Source organism: Pan paniscus, chromosome 5, assembly GCF_029289425.2.
Source record: "Pan paniscus chromosome 5, NHGRI_mPanPan1-v2.0_pri, whole genome shotgun sequence".
Classification (NCBI taxonomy): domain Eukaryota; kingdom Metazoa; phylum Chordata; class Mammalia; order Primates; family Hominidae; genus Pan; species Pan paniscus.
The window spans coordinates 179,317,582-179,331,477 of NC_073254.2; the positions used below are offsets into that span (position 1 = coordinate 179,317,582).

General features: G+C 43.6%; 1 protein-coding gene across 1 annotated transcript in view; it reads left to right on the plus strand.

Moving 5' to 3' along the window:
* The window catches only part of FNDC1 (fibronectin type III domain containing 1), a 102,214-nt gene that overhangs the window by 44,276 nt on the left and 44,042 nt on the right, over positions 1-13,896 (plus strand). The window contains exons 5-9 of the mRNA XM_034963178.4: positions 1,284-1,490; positions 7,938-8,036; positions 9,862-9,979; positions 11,869-12,056; positions 12,807-12,914. Coding sequence (XP_034819069.4) covers positions 1,284-1,490; positions 7,938-8,036; positions 9,862-9,979; positions 11,869-12,056; positions 12,807-12,914 — 720 coding nt within the window. The remainder of the gene's footprint in view (positions 1-1,283; positions 1,491-7,937; positions 8,037-9,861; positions 9,980-11,868; positions 12,057-12,806; positions 12,915-13,896) is intronic.

Consider the following 13,896-nt stretch of genomic DNA (forward strand, 5'->3'; position numbering starts at 1 on the left):
ATCTGCTCATTTTACTGGACTATACTTTTGGACTAAAAACAAACGAAAAAAACCTTTAAAACAATTACTACTTTGATTATTGGGGAAAGTATTTGTTGAACATACCATGGTGTTCTCTTAGTAGCCTATAGGAATGGGGTGCCCAGTGACTGGTTGGGTAGCTCCAGCTAATCTGCAAGTGGATATTCCTTTTGGTTAGATTCAGGACATTGGAACCAGGTGTCTGCCATTTCAGCATCTCCAGAGGCTATTGATTTATGTGTTCTTGAAGGGCATGCTAAATCGTGATATTAGATTTTGTTTTTATGTCTTAGTGTTGAAATGTTAGCCTAGCTGGGAATTTTCCAGTCTAATAAAATTAGTCAGAATTGGTGATGGGGTTAATGTATATATGGAGGAAGAATGCTTGGGAACTAACTGCCTTACACAATTAAAGAGGTGCTCCTTAGCCTAACTGGATCCCCAAATGAGGGCTTACAATGTGGTTAGTGGCATATTCTAAAAGAGGGCAAGGTGGTAGTCACATGATCCATAACCCTTGTTTCCAAACATACCAGCTCTTATTTGATATACAAGCAAAATTTTAAACACTAAGTATTGATCACCAGAATACACTGCTTTGGGAAAGTTTATAGTGAGGGCATTTCTTGAGATTAACTGGCTTAGCAAGAGATTTCTCAAAACTGATTAATGTAGCAAGTAAAAAAAACAACAGACACAGAGGATAGCAGCGATGGTGTAGCATGGCCAGGCTTTGTCTGGAGGAGCAAGGCTTAGACATGGAAGAAAAATTAGGACCCAAAATAGAAATCAGTTAATGATTCATTGTAAAGGCAAGGAAAGCCCGTCTTTTCAACATTACAGTGAAAAAGCTTTCTGGAGGAGAGTTATAAATAGCACATAATGTCTCTCTGCTATATTTTTATACTGACCTTTAGCTCTTGCCAGAGAATATATAGTTTTGGCCTAAAGGGGACAAAAGGAAATAGATAAAAAGGGACACTGTAAAACATCCAAGATTTCTGGCGGGCAGTCTCACAACATGGAATGTTTTATTTTAATTTCTTGAGACCTTTTGGTATGAAATGTGGGGAGGAATATGTGGTTAAGAGTATTGATACCCTTGGGGGAAAAATGTCCTTACTAGAATTAGTTACCAAGAAATGCATGTTTGAAGCTCAGCAGCTAATTGTTGAGGCTCAGGGTCTGAAGACCTCATGTACGTGATGGCAAACTCTAAGTGGTCTACTGTCTAACCACTTTTGTGTCCTGCCCTCTTTAAGAAAAGGAAGTGCCCAACAAGCCCTTGCGTGTGCGTGTCCGGTCCTCAGATGACAGGCTGTCCGTTGCGTGGAAGGCACCACGCCTGTCTGGAGCCAAGAGTCCACGCAGATCACGGGGTTTTCTCCTGGGCTACGGGGAGAGTGGCCGGAAGATGAATTATGTTCCACTGACAAGAGATGAACGGACACACGAAATTAAAAAGCTAGGTGAGTTTCATATTCATTGGTATTCAATGTTTCCATGGTCTTTGGGATCATTTCAATATTTAGAAGCTCATTCATGACAGAGCATTATATTTTAGTTGTAATGTCCACTTGCCAGATGTTACAATGATTTGAATCTCTACTGTTTCTTCCATCTCCATCCTGGACGCCATCATTTTAACCTTCTGTTAGTGGCAGCCCCAGGCTGCCTTCCTAGTGCCTGTCAGTTGCTTCCTGATCCGACAGCACAGACTCCTTGAGTCAGGCCATTTTCCTGGAATTGAGAGTAGGGCCAATCTTGTCATCTTGGCTGTTTTTGTCATTTTGTTCTTTGAAGCTTTGTCTTAGAATCCTAGGACACTGGGCCTTGGGTCCCATTAAGATGAGACATGGTAACTGAGTGAAACTGCAAGTCAGGCTTTATTAGGGTTCTCTAGAGGGACAGAACTAATGGAATACACACACATATATAAAGGGGAGTTTATTAAGTATTAACTCACACAATCACAAGGTCCCACAATAGGCCATCTGCAGGCTGAGGAGTAAGGAGAGTCAGTCCAGGTTCCCAAACTGAAGAACTTGGGGTCTGATGTTTGAGGGCAGGAATCATCCAGCACAGGAGAAGGATGCAGGCTGGGACGCTAGGCCAGTCTCTCTTTTCACATTTTTCTGCCTGTTTATATTCTAGCTGCGCTGGCAGTTGATTAGATTGTGCCCACCCAGATTGAGGGTGCGTCTGCCTTTCCCAGCCCACTGACTTAAATGTTAATCTCCTTTGGCAACACCCTCACAGACATACCCAGGGTCAATACATTGTATCTTTTTTTTTTTTGAGACGAAGTCTTGCTCTGTCTCCCAGGCTGGAGTGCGGTGGTGCAATCTTGGCCCACGGCAACCTCCGCCTCCCGGGTTCAGGCGATTCTCCTGCCTCAGCCTCCCGAGTAGCTGGGACTACAGGCACGTGCCACCACACCCAGCTGATTTTTGTATTTTTAGTAGACACGGGGTTTCACCATGTTGGCCAGGCTGGTCTCGAACTCCTGAATTCAGATGATCCACCCACCTCAGCCTCCCAAAGTGCTGGGATTACAGGTGTGAGCCACTGCACCAGGCCAATACTTTGTATCCTTTAATCCAATCAAGTTGACACTCAGTGTTAACCATCACACAGGCCATCCTCCCTTTTGTCCAGCCCCTTATTGGGCAAAGGAAGCACTGGCCAGGGAATGCTGATGGGAACCTTTGCTGTGACTGGAAGAGATTATGTGCTCCTTCTGGCCTGGAGGGAGTTCTGATCTTTGCAGGCCGTATTCATCCGTAAGCCTGGATAGCGGACATAGGCTTGGCTCTCTGAGGGGCACGACTTGTCGACTTATCCCTCGGGCCTGATGCTTCCTGCTTGTGGAGATAGTGCCAAGAGCCGTCTCACCCCTGCTCCCTGCTTCTCTCATTGGTGAGTTGGAAGGAGCATGGGGTAAGCATAACTGGGCCCTTTCATCTCTGCCCCTCGTGGGGAAACCGGGCCACAGAGAGCACACGCAGGGCCCAGGGCTGCTTGAGCAGAGAGCCTAATTCTGGGTTCCATGTAAAGTACACTTGCCCCATGTTCTCCAGCTTGCTTCTTACTTACTGTCATGTAAGGGGGCTTTCAGCCCCCACAAATGACTGTTCTGGCATTTTCTAATCAGTTCAGTACTCAAGCAAGGAAAAGGATGTGATTGATTGGGCCTTCTAGAAGAATCCAGAAAGATCCAGCCTCTCTTCCCTTACCTGGAGGGGCCTCTTCCCTTATCTGGAGGGGCCGCTTCCCTTACCTGGTCTCTTCCCTTGCCTGTAGTCAGGGTCTCAGCTTCCTGCCCCGTGGTGTGGAGGCTGGAGGTGGGAGCGGTGGGGAAGGTGCGTGTGCTATGTGGGGATGCGCTGCTGAGAAGGCAGCCTGGCACCCATTGCGTGGCACCTACTTAGTCTTAAAAGGTAAAATCCTTCAGACAAGGAGGGGGATGGGCAGTGAGACTGAGATGGATGAGATCAGACAAGGGCGTGGTAAAGGAGGAGAGGGGAGAGTTGCCTAGGAGGAGAGATGCCGGCCTGCACAGAGAGAAACAGTGGCTCAGGAAACAGCCAAGGCTGGCTCGGAAACAGAGCACTTGCTTGGACGGAAGCCCGGCGAGCCCACACTCCTAGGCGCTCTGAGCGCTCCTAACTCTGAGGAAGGCACAGCCATGCATTTCGGAGCCTGGATAAGCAGCTCTGTGCTCTTCAGTACCTCCGAGGCCAGCCCCCTGGGTCCAGGTAAGCTGACTCTACTTTGTGTGATGCGGGCCAAATTCTACCCCGCATATCAGCAGTTTGGATTTGATCTGGTGGAGACATTGGGTGGATGGTCACATCAGATCCCTTCCCTGATACAGCCTAGGACGTCCCTTTTCTGTTTGTTGCTGTTCAGCCACCTGCTGAAGACTGTCTTGGAGGAACTCTGCTGCCTGGTGGGTGTTCCAGGCACGGGCTGGCCGCATGGCATTTTGTGTGTTTACATGGTCTCCACATGGTGGCATAGGCAGCCGAGAGAGCCAGGCGCAGCGTCAAAGCCAGCCCAGCGTACGGACTCCAGCTATTCAAGCAAAAAGGAGACCAGCCACCCCTCTGTTGCAGCGGCATGTGAAATGTCAAGGGAATGCAGGAAGCAAAAGTAGAAACTCTAGAGTGATGTGCTTTGCCAAGCATGACTTTAGAATTAGCAGCAAGACCTTGAATTAGAGACTCAACCCCCTGAAGCCACAGAGTAATTTGTATACCCTTCAGTCATTCCTTCCTGAGCCACTCCTACACAGGTGAGCTGACCGTACTTTGGTGATGCGGGCCAAATTCTGCCCGGCATATCAGCAGGGAAATAGAGTCCCTGGTTTTGCATCTCCGCTGTTGCAGGGGAGCTTTGTTTCAACGCACAGCTTGCTTTGTTCTGAGCCTTTCGGGAAAGGCACACACTAAAGTGGCACTTAGCATCAACAAGTGTTTCAACTGGCTGGATCTGTTGTTGTTGTTGTTTTTATTTCTTCAGTGGTGAACTGCTGGCTCACCGGAACATAGTGGAAGGATGTTTTTTGCTGCCTGAACGTGAGCAAATATTGGACCTGAGATCGGGGTGGGCTCCGGTCCCCACCTGGGTGGACCGGACAGCCTCTTGGGCTTCTGGTAAAATGAGTTAGCTCTTAAATTTTCACACATATAAAGCACTAGACTTGCTACCGTGAATGATGTAAGAGGTCACCGTGAGGAGGAGGGCTCCTGGAAGCTTGCCCCGTCGCGGGGAAAAGCGGGTGCAGGATGGGTGAAGTGGATTCTCCTCGCGGTGTTGGAGTGGACCTGCCGTGTCATGGGAAGCCAGTCTACCCACTTATCCTGCGTGGGATTTTCAAGCCGTTTATACCAGAGAGGCCACAGAACCCTTGGTACTACTGAGTGGTCACATGCTAAGGAACCTTGAGGGGTGAGCCTTATGTCCTGCAGTGGAGCGCCACTCTCCGAGCCACTCTCTGTCACTAAACACGTCTTACTGGGCATCTCATGCATCAGACGCGATCCCAGGGAGGCACCAGTGTTGAACTGACTGTCAAAGGAGGCCCCACAGAGAAGGTGGCATTTGGGCAAAGACTTGCAGCCGGAGGGGCTGTGGAACTGTCAGGGGAGAGGAGGCTGCAGGACGAGGAGCTGAGAGGGAGCAAGGGACTTCCTTCTACAAGTCACCAAGGAGCTGTGGGAGTGGGGGAGGACATTTGTGCCACGTCCATTACACACTTGAGGTCGGAAAGTGGGCAAATGTGGTGGCACTGACTGGGGGTTCCTGGGGTCACTGGGCTGATGATGTGGGGGCCATTTTGGGAATTTCAGTTTCCCCTCTTTTTTTTTTTTGTGACAGGGTCTTGCTCTGTCACCCAGGCTGGAGTGCAGTGGCATAATCTCAGCTCACTGCAACCTCCCCCTCCCGGGTTTAAGTGATTCTCCTGCCTCACCCCCCCAAGTAGTTAGGACTACAGGCACCTGCCACCATGCCCAGCTAATTTCTGTATTTTTAGTAGAGGCAAGGTTTCACCATGTTGGCCAGGCTGGCCTCGAACTCCTGACCTCAAATGATCAACCCACCTTGGCCTCCCAAAATGCTGGGGATTGCAGGGGTGAGCCACCTCACCCGGCCATTTCCCCTCTTTATTCAGTAATCAGGGGCACAGAAAGAGGTCATCTTGACACCGTTGCGTGTTCATCATATCTCTATGAGGAAGAGACAGCTTGCTGGGTGGCTGTGGCCTGGTCAGCTCTGCACCTGCCCCTCCTCATCTGCAGTTATTGAGAGCCAGGCTTTGGTGCCCGCAGATCTGGGTGGGCCCGTTTCCTTGTCTGTGAAGTGAAGACAACAACAGTAGCTTCTGCGTAGGGCTTTGTTGAGACTCAATGAAGAAGCGCGCGTGAGAAGCTTAGCACAGGGGAGAGCTGTCATTGTGTTTACTGCAGAATAAAACTTTTTCTTAATGATAAACTTGGGCCGAGTTTAGTTTCAAGAGTGCAGCAAATCAAGAAATCTGGGCATTAAAAAAAAATCTCAGAACTTTAAGAAATACATTGAAGGCATATACAAATTTCAGTTGTGGGAAATTATTCGTTTCTTGAGAAATGATGGGACACTGCTTTCCATGTTTAGTTACTTACAATGTGTCCCTGGACTGTGAGGTCGAATGGCCATTTTTGTTTGTTTGTTTGTTTACTTCTGGCGAGATTCCATTGTCAATAGCACCGAGTAATGAACAGATCTGAAGTGACTCCTCCATATAGAAGCTTAGTTTGATGTTCGGTGCATTCAAGTGTTACAAACTATTCCCTCCCTTTTATAAAACATTTTAAAATCTTCTGGTAGAATAAGAGGTGAGTGCCGAGTGCCTCCGTATAAATAATTTACTCATTTATGGCTAGAGTATCACCCGCTTTCTCTCTGTAGAGAGCAGGCTGTCAAATATTATCCTCTTCCTTTGAAACCTCTGATTCTTCTACAGCAGCTCATTGTCCATAAACAGTCCCTCTGTGTGAGAATTTTGAACACAAGTCTTCTTTCACGTTTAGCACAACATGCTTGTAAAGACAAAAGAGGGATTTCCTGCTGCCATCTGAACATGTGCAGTGCCTGAAGGAGAGTGCGTGCTCTCAGCTCCCCTTAGGATCTTAGTGTCACTTCCGTTAACTTACTTAGGTCCTACCTGATATTATAACTATTGGCACTAGAAATAGGCCAGATTGCCTCATTTTTATTCTTGAAAAGATTAAAGCTCCAACAGGAGCCTTGGTCAGAGAGTCTGGAGTGAGGCATTAGCAATTTTGGATTCAGGATAGATTGTAAGTTATTAAGTGTGTGACCCTGGGCAAGTCACTCAATTGTTAGGGCTTTATGTTCTTATTTGTAAGATAAGAAGGTCAAATAAAAAATAAAAAAGGTTTTACCTGGGTCTCAGACTTTATGATTCCATAGTAATTGAGAGGACAAGTTTTGTTCCATCGTTGCATTTTTTTCTCCAAATACAATGGCCCCTGGTATACACTGGATTGGTTCCAGCATTCCCTGAGTATACCCAAATCCGTGCAGACTCAAGACCCTGCAGAATCCACGTACACTAAAGGCTGGCCCTCCCTGTGCACGGGTTTGGCACCTCTGGAATACAATCCTATCTGCATCTGGTTGAAAAGAATCCACGTATAACGTGGATCTGCACAGTTCAAACCTGTGTTGTTCAAGGACCAGCTGTTCAATTTTCAAGTTCAGGCTAAGTTGCATGCTAGTGGGACCCTCGGAGGGTGCGGGCAAGAACTGACTGAAAGAACCATCCAGAAATAAGGGGTACATTTAAAGTCTTCCATGTGCTGTTAGCAAATCTTCAGAGACTCTGTTTTGAGGATTTTAGTTTTGAAGGGCACAGCATTCCACAGGGAAAGAAAGACCTGGGCTACTCATGTTGCACATTGGCTATTCTTTTCTTTTCTTCTTTCTTTCTGGTGACAGATTAAAAACAGAGTAACCTCCTCTTCTCAATTTTGGAAGTAGAAAGAAATTGGGGGAATTATGTGGGTAAATGTGTTATTCTTTTCTTTTTTAAAGCATTTATCTCTTTTTGATGATTTTGTTTTTGCTTATCTCTTTTTGATGCTGATGAGGTAGAAACCTATTTTTCAGGAATTACTGGTAAAAATCAGTTCCCTATTTTCTAACATAATAGTGTTCTTTTTGAGTTTAATTCCTGCAGTTCTTGGGCTCGCCCTTCATAGTCCTCAAGAAGTGGGAATGCCCCCAGAAAGAGGAAATGGAAAAAGGGGAAGGGGAGGAGGAATGCAGAACCCCCGCTCCAGCCCCAGGGGATGTGTGTTCCTGAGAAATGGAAGTCAGAATCTCATCCCTCACTCCCTGGTCCACAGCCTCGGAATCCGTGTATGTGGTCTCCCTGCAGTCCATGAACTCTCAGGGCCGGAGCCAACCAGTCTACAGGGCTGCCCTAACAAAGCGAAAGATTTCAGGTATGTTTCTAAGGATGCATTTGGTCAAACCATAGTCTGGTATGAATGCTATGTTGTTTCCAAATGATGCTGGCTGAATGATGAATTACATGAATTTTATTGAGGCTAAAAGAAATAACAGGGCAAATGTGGTCACATTTTGGGTGTAAGCGTGCTGCTTTTATATGCAAAGGCTAGAGTGCTCTTGTGATGGAATACATTTCACTGTTTATTTTGAGCCACTTCACTGTGCAGTAGATTTGCTGCGATAGGAGCAGCCAAGCGTTCATTCCAGTAAAGGTGCAGTGTGACCCAAGCCTAAATTGCCCTGGGTGATGCACTGAACGACGTGAGAGAGAAGGAAGAGCAGGCGGGAGGTGGTGCATGCAAGATAAGTACACACATGTTATTTCAGCTATATTTGCATTAAAATGGCATTGAGAATCCTCAGAAAAAGCATCATAGTGGTTTGCTGAGAGCCTGATCATTGTCCACACGGTTACATTTCCCACGTCCCTTCACAGGCATTTTCTATATTCCTGATACATTAACAAATGACAGGTACCTTTTCTGGACCACATACCTTAATTTAAAGAGGCAATCTACAACATAATTATTTTCATGAGTTCACAACATAAAATGAAAGTTATACTTTTTTACATTGTATGAAGTTCCACAAATACAATGTTTCTCTCTTATTATTGATGAATTGCTGCCATAGGATGAGTCCCTATATCACTTTTCTAGCAGGCTAAATATTTTCACCTTCCCCTGCTGGTGGTAAAATCCACATCCTTTTGAAACACGGTCCCTGAAAAGTGAAAAGAAAAAACGAAACAAAAAACTAAAACAAACAAAAAACCCAAGAGACTACAGAGTAATATTGAAGACATCTTGTGAGTCTTTTGAACTAAGACTATAAGCTTTGTGACTGTGATATGTTCTATTGATAACAAAGATAAATCTCTGTAAGAAATTGGCAAACTGACTTCTAGTTCATATCTGAACATGTTTTAATCTGTCTTGGACTCACACCTTCTAAAATGTGAGGACATCAAACCCAATGTGAATCTTGCAGTTGTTTGAACCAGAATTTTCATTTCATGCCATGATCATCAAGGAAATGTGAGTTGAGCTTTCCTTCTCCTAAACTTTTCTTCCCATGAAAATGTTATTATTTTCCAGAAACTTACAGTGTATATTGAGAAAGCACTGAGTTACTTGGACATCTTTCACCTAGGCAAAGCATCCCCTTTGTACTGTTTTATATGTCGATTGGGTTGGGCAGCTTTTAAAGTGAAATACTCAATTTTTTTTTTTTTTTTTTTTTTTGAGGTAGAGTTTTCGCTCTGTTGCCCAGGCTGGAGTGCAGTGGCATGATCTCGACTTACTGCAAGCTCTGCCTCCTGGATTCACACCATTCTCCTGCCTCAGCCTCCCGAGTAGCTGGGACTACAGGCACCCGCCACCACACCCGGCTAATTTTTTATATTTTTTAGTAGAGATGGGGTTTCACTGTGTTAGCCAGGATGGTCTTGATCTCCTGACCTCGTGATCCGCCCGCCTCGGCCTCCGAAAGTGCTGGGATTACAGGCGTGAACCACCGCACCTGGCCGAAATGCTCATTTCTTAGCCTGTATTTAAGAAATGCAAGACGGAGATTTTTGTTTTTCTACACTGACCAATCCAATAATTGTTTACCTTTCTATCAATTTCATTTTGTCTACATTACACACAAGCAATCTAAAACTTATGCAGGGTGAATAATAGCCTGTCAAGGACTGAGGAGCTCAGGGCAGAACCTGTTGTGAGAGAAAGCCTTTCTCTGGTCTCGTTGTCATTTCAGAAGAGGACGAATTGGATGTACCTGACGACATCAGCGTCCGGGTTATGTCATCTCAGTCTGTGCTTGTGTCCTGGGTGGATCCTGTTCTGGAAAAACAGAAGAAAGTTGTTGCATCAAGGTACTTTTGCTTATTTATTTGTCTTTATATATGAGAGATGGGGTTTTTCTGGCCCTGAAAAGACATGTATTTAATGATTTTATTTTCTGACTTACATGAATGCTGGTCTCTTTTGTAGCTGAATAGCTGAATGGTAAATATTCTATGACAATCTAGTTAATCCCAAGTGTGCTCACGCATTTCCCACAAATCAGATGTTAGCGGGGCCTCGTGTGTAGTGCACACAGCAGGAATTCACATCTCACTTGCTCAGTGATTTATCTTGTGTCTGGAAATTTCCTAGATTCCATTTCTTTCTTTGCCTGTGTTTGTGTCTTGCTTTCTCTCATTGATGTTCTGTTCATGCACAGGGTCCACTTTGGGAGGAGTCTCACCATTCCTCCTGTGATCCAGGAAGAGTCACTGTTAGATGGACTTTATGTAGAGTGGTGGACAATGTCTAATGCCTTACACTTCGTAGTTCCTCATTAGACTTTGCTGAACACTGACTTGCTTCATGTCTGGCTCATTTATACATAACAAAATGCACCTTATCTTCTCTTAAACCATGATGTTATGCTATTCTGCCTTTTATATTCATTTGCAACAGCAATAAAAGGCAAACCAATCATAAGGTTAAAATATTTTTATGTTAAAAGTCCACTAGTGAACATCATTTCTAGTTAGTGGTAGATTAGTATAGCCATGAAAATTTTATTTCTACGACTGAATACATTAAGTAACCAAGAGAAAGCCACAGATGTGGTGGTCTGGTTATTATATATTAACTTTTCAACCTCTCTGCAACCAAGAAAGGGGAATATAGTTTAAAACGAATGGGATATGATGACATTATATATATACATATATAAATGATTATTCATATTAGATATATAGTTTCCTTCACTGTCTGCTAGTAAAAAAGATAGCTGCTTTTTTTGAAAGACCTCAGAAGATTCATAGCGATTCTCTCCCTAGCCATATGGTCTTCTTCAACATGAAGTGTTCCTTTTACCATTGGACTTTGATTTCCAACATCTTGCTGAAACCAGAGAAGGCTTGAGTTTTCTTAGCAGAACTGTTGTGTTAATTGGTGTTCTGTGTCTTCAACTGAAATCTTCTCTTGACATATTCAGTATAACAAATAGCACATTTTTTAATGTATCAAATGCTTTCTACTGCAAAGAGGCCACAAAGACAATTTCTTTGAAAGGGAATCTAATAATTGGCGTTTGCAGCTCTTAGAGTGTTGAGGGTGTCCACTGTCAGGGGTTGCTGAACTGTCCATATTTGGTCATACTGTATTTCTCCCCCGATAACCATGCACCACAGTTCCTTTTATAGGTGCCTCTGTCCTGCTCTGTTTGTCTCACATTTTCACTCCTTTTCACTGTAGTAAGTCTACTCAAAACCACATGTTCCCGTTCCTCCTGAACCTGTGGAAAACATGCCTGATTTGGGATGAAATGAGTCTTTTTTGTCTTTCTTTTCTGGAGAGCTGAGATAACCTTGGGCCAGGTCCCTACTAGTGCCTTGAGTAGACACAAATACAGACACACACACACACACACACACTCACACACACACAAACACATATCCCTGATAAAGTAGTTGCCTCATAAAAGCTGTCTCCCTTCTCTCTCTTCCCTTTGTAATCTCTGCTTGCTCTTTTGAACGGTAAGATTTTTTTGGTCTTGAAAAGACAATAAGCTCTGTTTTTTTCTCCCACTTTAGACAACTTTGCTTGGAACTTTGAGCCAATAACATAGTCAAAAGTTTAGATTTTTCTCCTCTTTGATTTTCTAACTTACCTCCCAAAGTCATCACTTATGAGGAAGGAAAAACAGCAAGGCATCTAGTGTTGAGTGGCAGAGAATTTGGACAGATCATTGTGTTGTGTTTTCTTACAGACAGTACACCGTGCGCTATCGAGAGAAGGGGGAATTGGCCAGGTGGGATTATAAGCAGATCGCTAACAGGCGTGTGCTGATTGAGAACCTGATTCCAGACACTGTGTATGAATTTGCAGTCCGTATTTCACAGGGTGAAAGAGATGGCAAATGGAGTACGTCAGTCTTCCAAAGAACACCAGAATCTGGTCTGTATTTGAAATGGCCTTTGAATTTTCAATTTGGGAATTACACCCAAAATAAGATTTAAAGACAATGTAAGATGCCAATAGTGACAAAGGCCAGCGTGGGCATTTTTGAAAGTCACGTTAATCCTAAATTTTGGTAGAGTTTCTATGCGTACATGCAAAGAAGTTAAGGAACTGTTTTTTGGGTCCATGTTTTACCGTTTGTTGGCCTTTTCCACTAGCATGTTGTTCATGTTGTTCTGACATGTGGAGCACATTAAATCCCAGTGTGTAGCATGCGTCAGTCACCATTGTGTGCGTGAATGCCCCCAGGTGATGGATGGCTCTTGCATGTAGGAGAGCCTCTGCTTTCCTGAGGCTGAGGTTGCATTTGATTCTGGGAAAAATTTTGGTCTGTATCCAAGGCTACCATTCTTTTCTCTTAAACTATGTCTTTCAAAGTTTCATTAAGAAGAAGTTGGAACTGGATCTTAATCTTCTTTGTATATTTCAATATTTGGCAATGAAAGAAATTCTGAATTACTAAGACCATTTCCCTAGATAGGTCTAAACTCACTAAATGAACTGTTGTAGTGACATAAATCACTATATTACACAAAGAACCAGTGTGGAATTTTCTGTCAGGTATAATAAAAATTAACACAGTAGGTCTTCAATTTAAAAAAATGTGTACCTAGAGACCATGTGCTATTTACACATAGAATGTCCGGTAAGGCATTTAAAAATGTTTCTTTCCTTGTCATTTTGTAGCCCCTACCACAGCTCCTGAAAACTTGAACGTCTGGCCAGTCAATGGCAAACCTACAGTTGTCGCTGCATCTTGGGATGCGCTACCAGAGACTGAGGGGAAAGTGAAAGGTAGGAATCTCACTCCCTAAACTGTAAGATGCATTGATTCTGATGAACATGGCCTCTGCTTACGGCTTTGTTGACTGAAAAAGAAATAGGGAAGCAACATATGTCTAAGAGGTGCTCACCCAAGGGACGAGGATATTTCATGCAAGATTTTCATTGCCCAAGATCCAAGCAGTCACGAAAGTGACTATTTTTTTCATCCTCCTGTGAAGGCTTTTTGCTGTTGCTTTTGGGAAGGATGTTTTTCATTGCATGGGTGTGACAACATAACCTTTTCCCATCTGAACAACACCCTGGCTTCCATGCTATGGGCCTTTTCGTTGTGCTAGGAAGATCACGAAAGCAGGTGTCAGCAGGAATCCTGCAGAGCCATCAGTATCTTTCATGGGACCATAAATACATTTAATGGGTTTGAAAAACTCAAGTAATAATCACTGGAAAATGGATTCATTCCCTATTTGTCACCATTTGTTTATGTATTTATTGATGTCAAGGAAAACATAACACCAAAATAGCAAAAAAACCTAGATATTTTAAAGAATAAAAATAGAGTAAAACATTCACAACTAGTTAAATTTTAAAATAGTCTGTTGAGAATACTAAATAAACACGAAAATCTTTTATTTTTAATGTAAAAGCGTTTAAGAACCTTTCAGAATCTGTTTGGAGACATTTTAAAGAGCCATGCTGAAGTTTTTCCTGGCACTGCCTATGCAAATGTACTCTAAGGGTAGGAAGGAATGGAGGTTTTATTCAAGAAAGAAATAATTTTTATTGTTATTAGATTGAGGGGCAACTTTAAGTCTAATATGTCCAGAAACTATAAAATGTTTGTGTAAGCTTAAAGAAATCCAGAAAATTACTTCTAGTCTTCTTTGAGAATTTCTTAATTGAAAAAACTGAATGGTTCTCTTTTATATTTGTCCAAAAGTTATGTTTGCTGACATGTAGGATGTCTTTTCTTGGAATAATAGAAGTTAAGGAA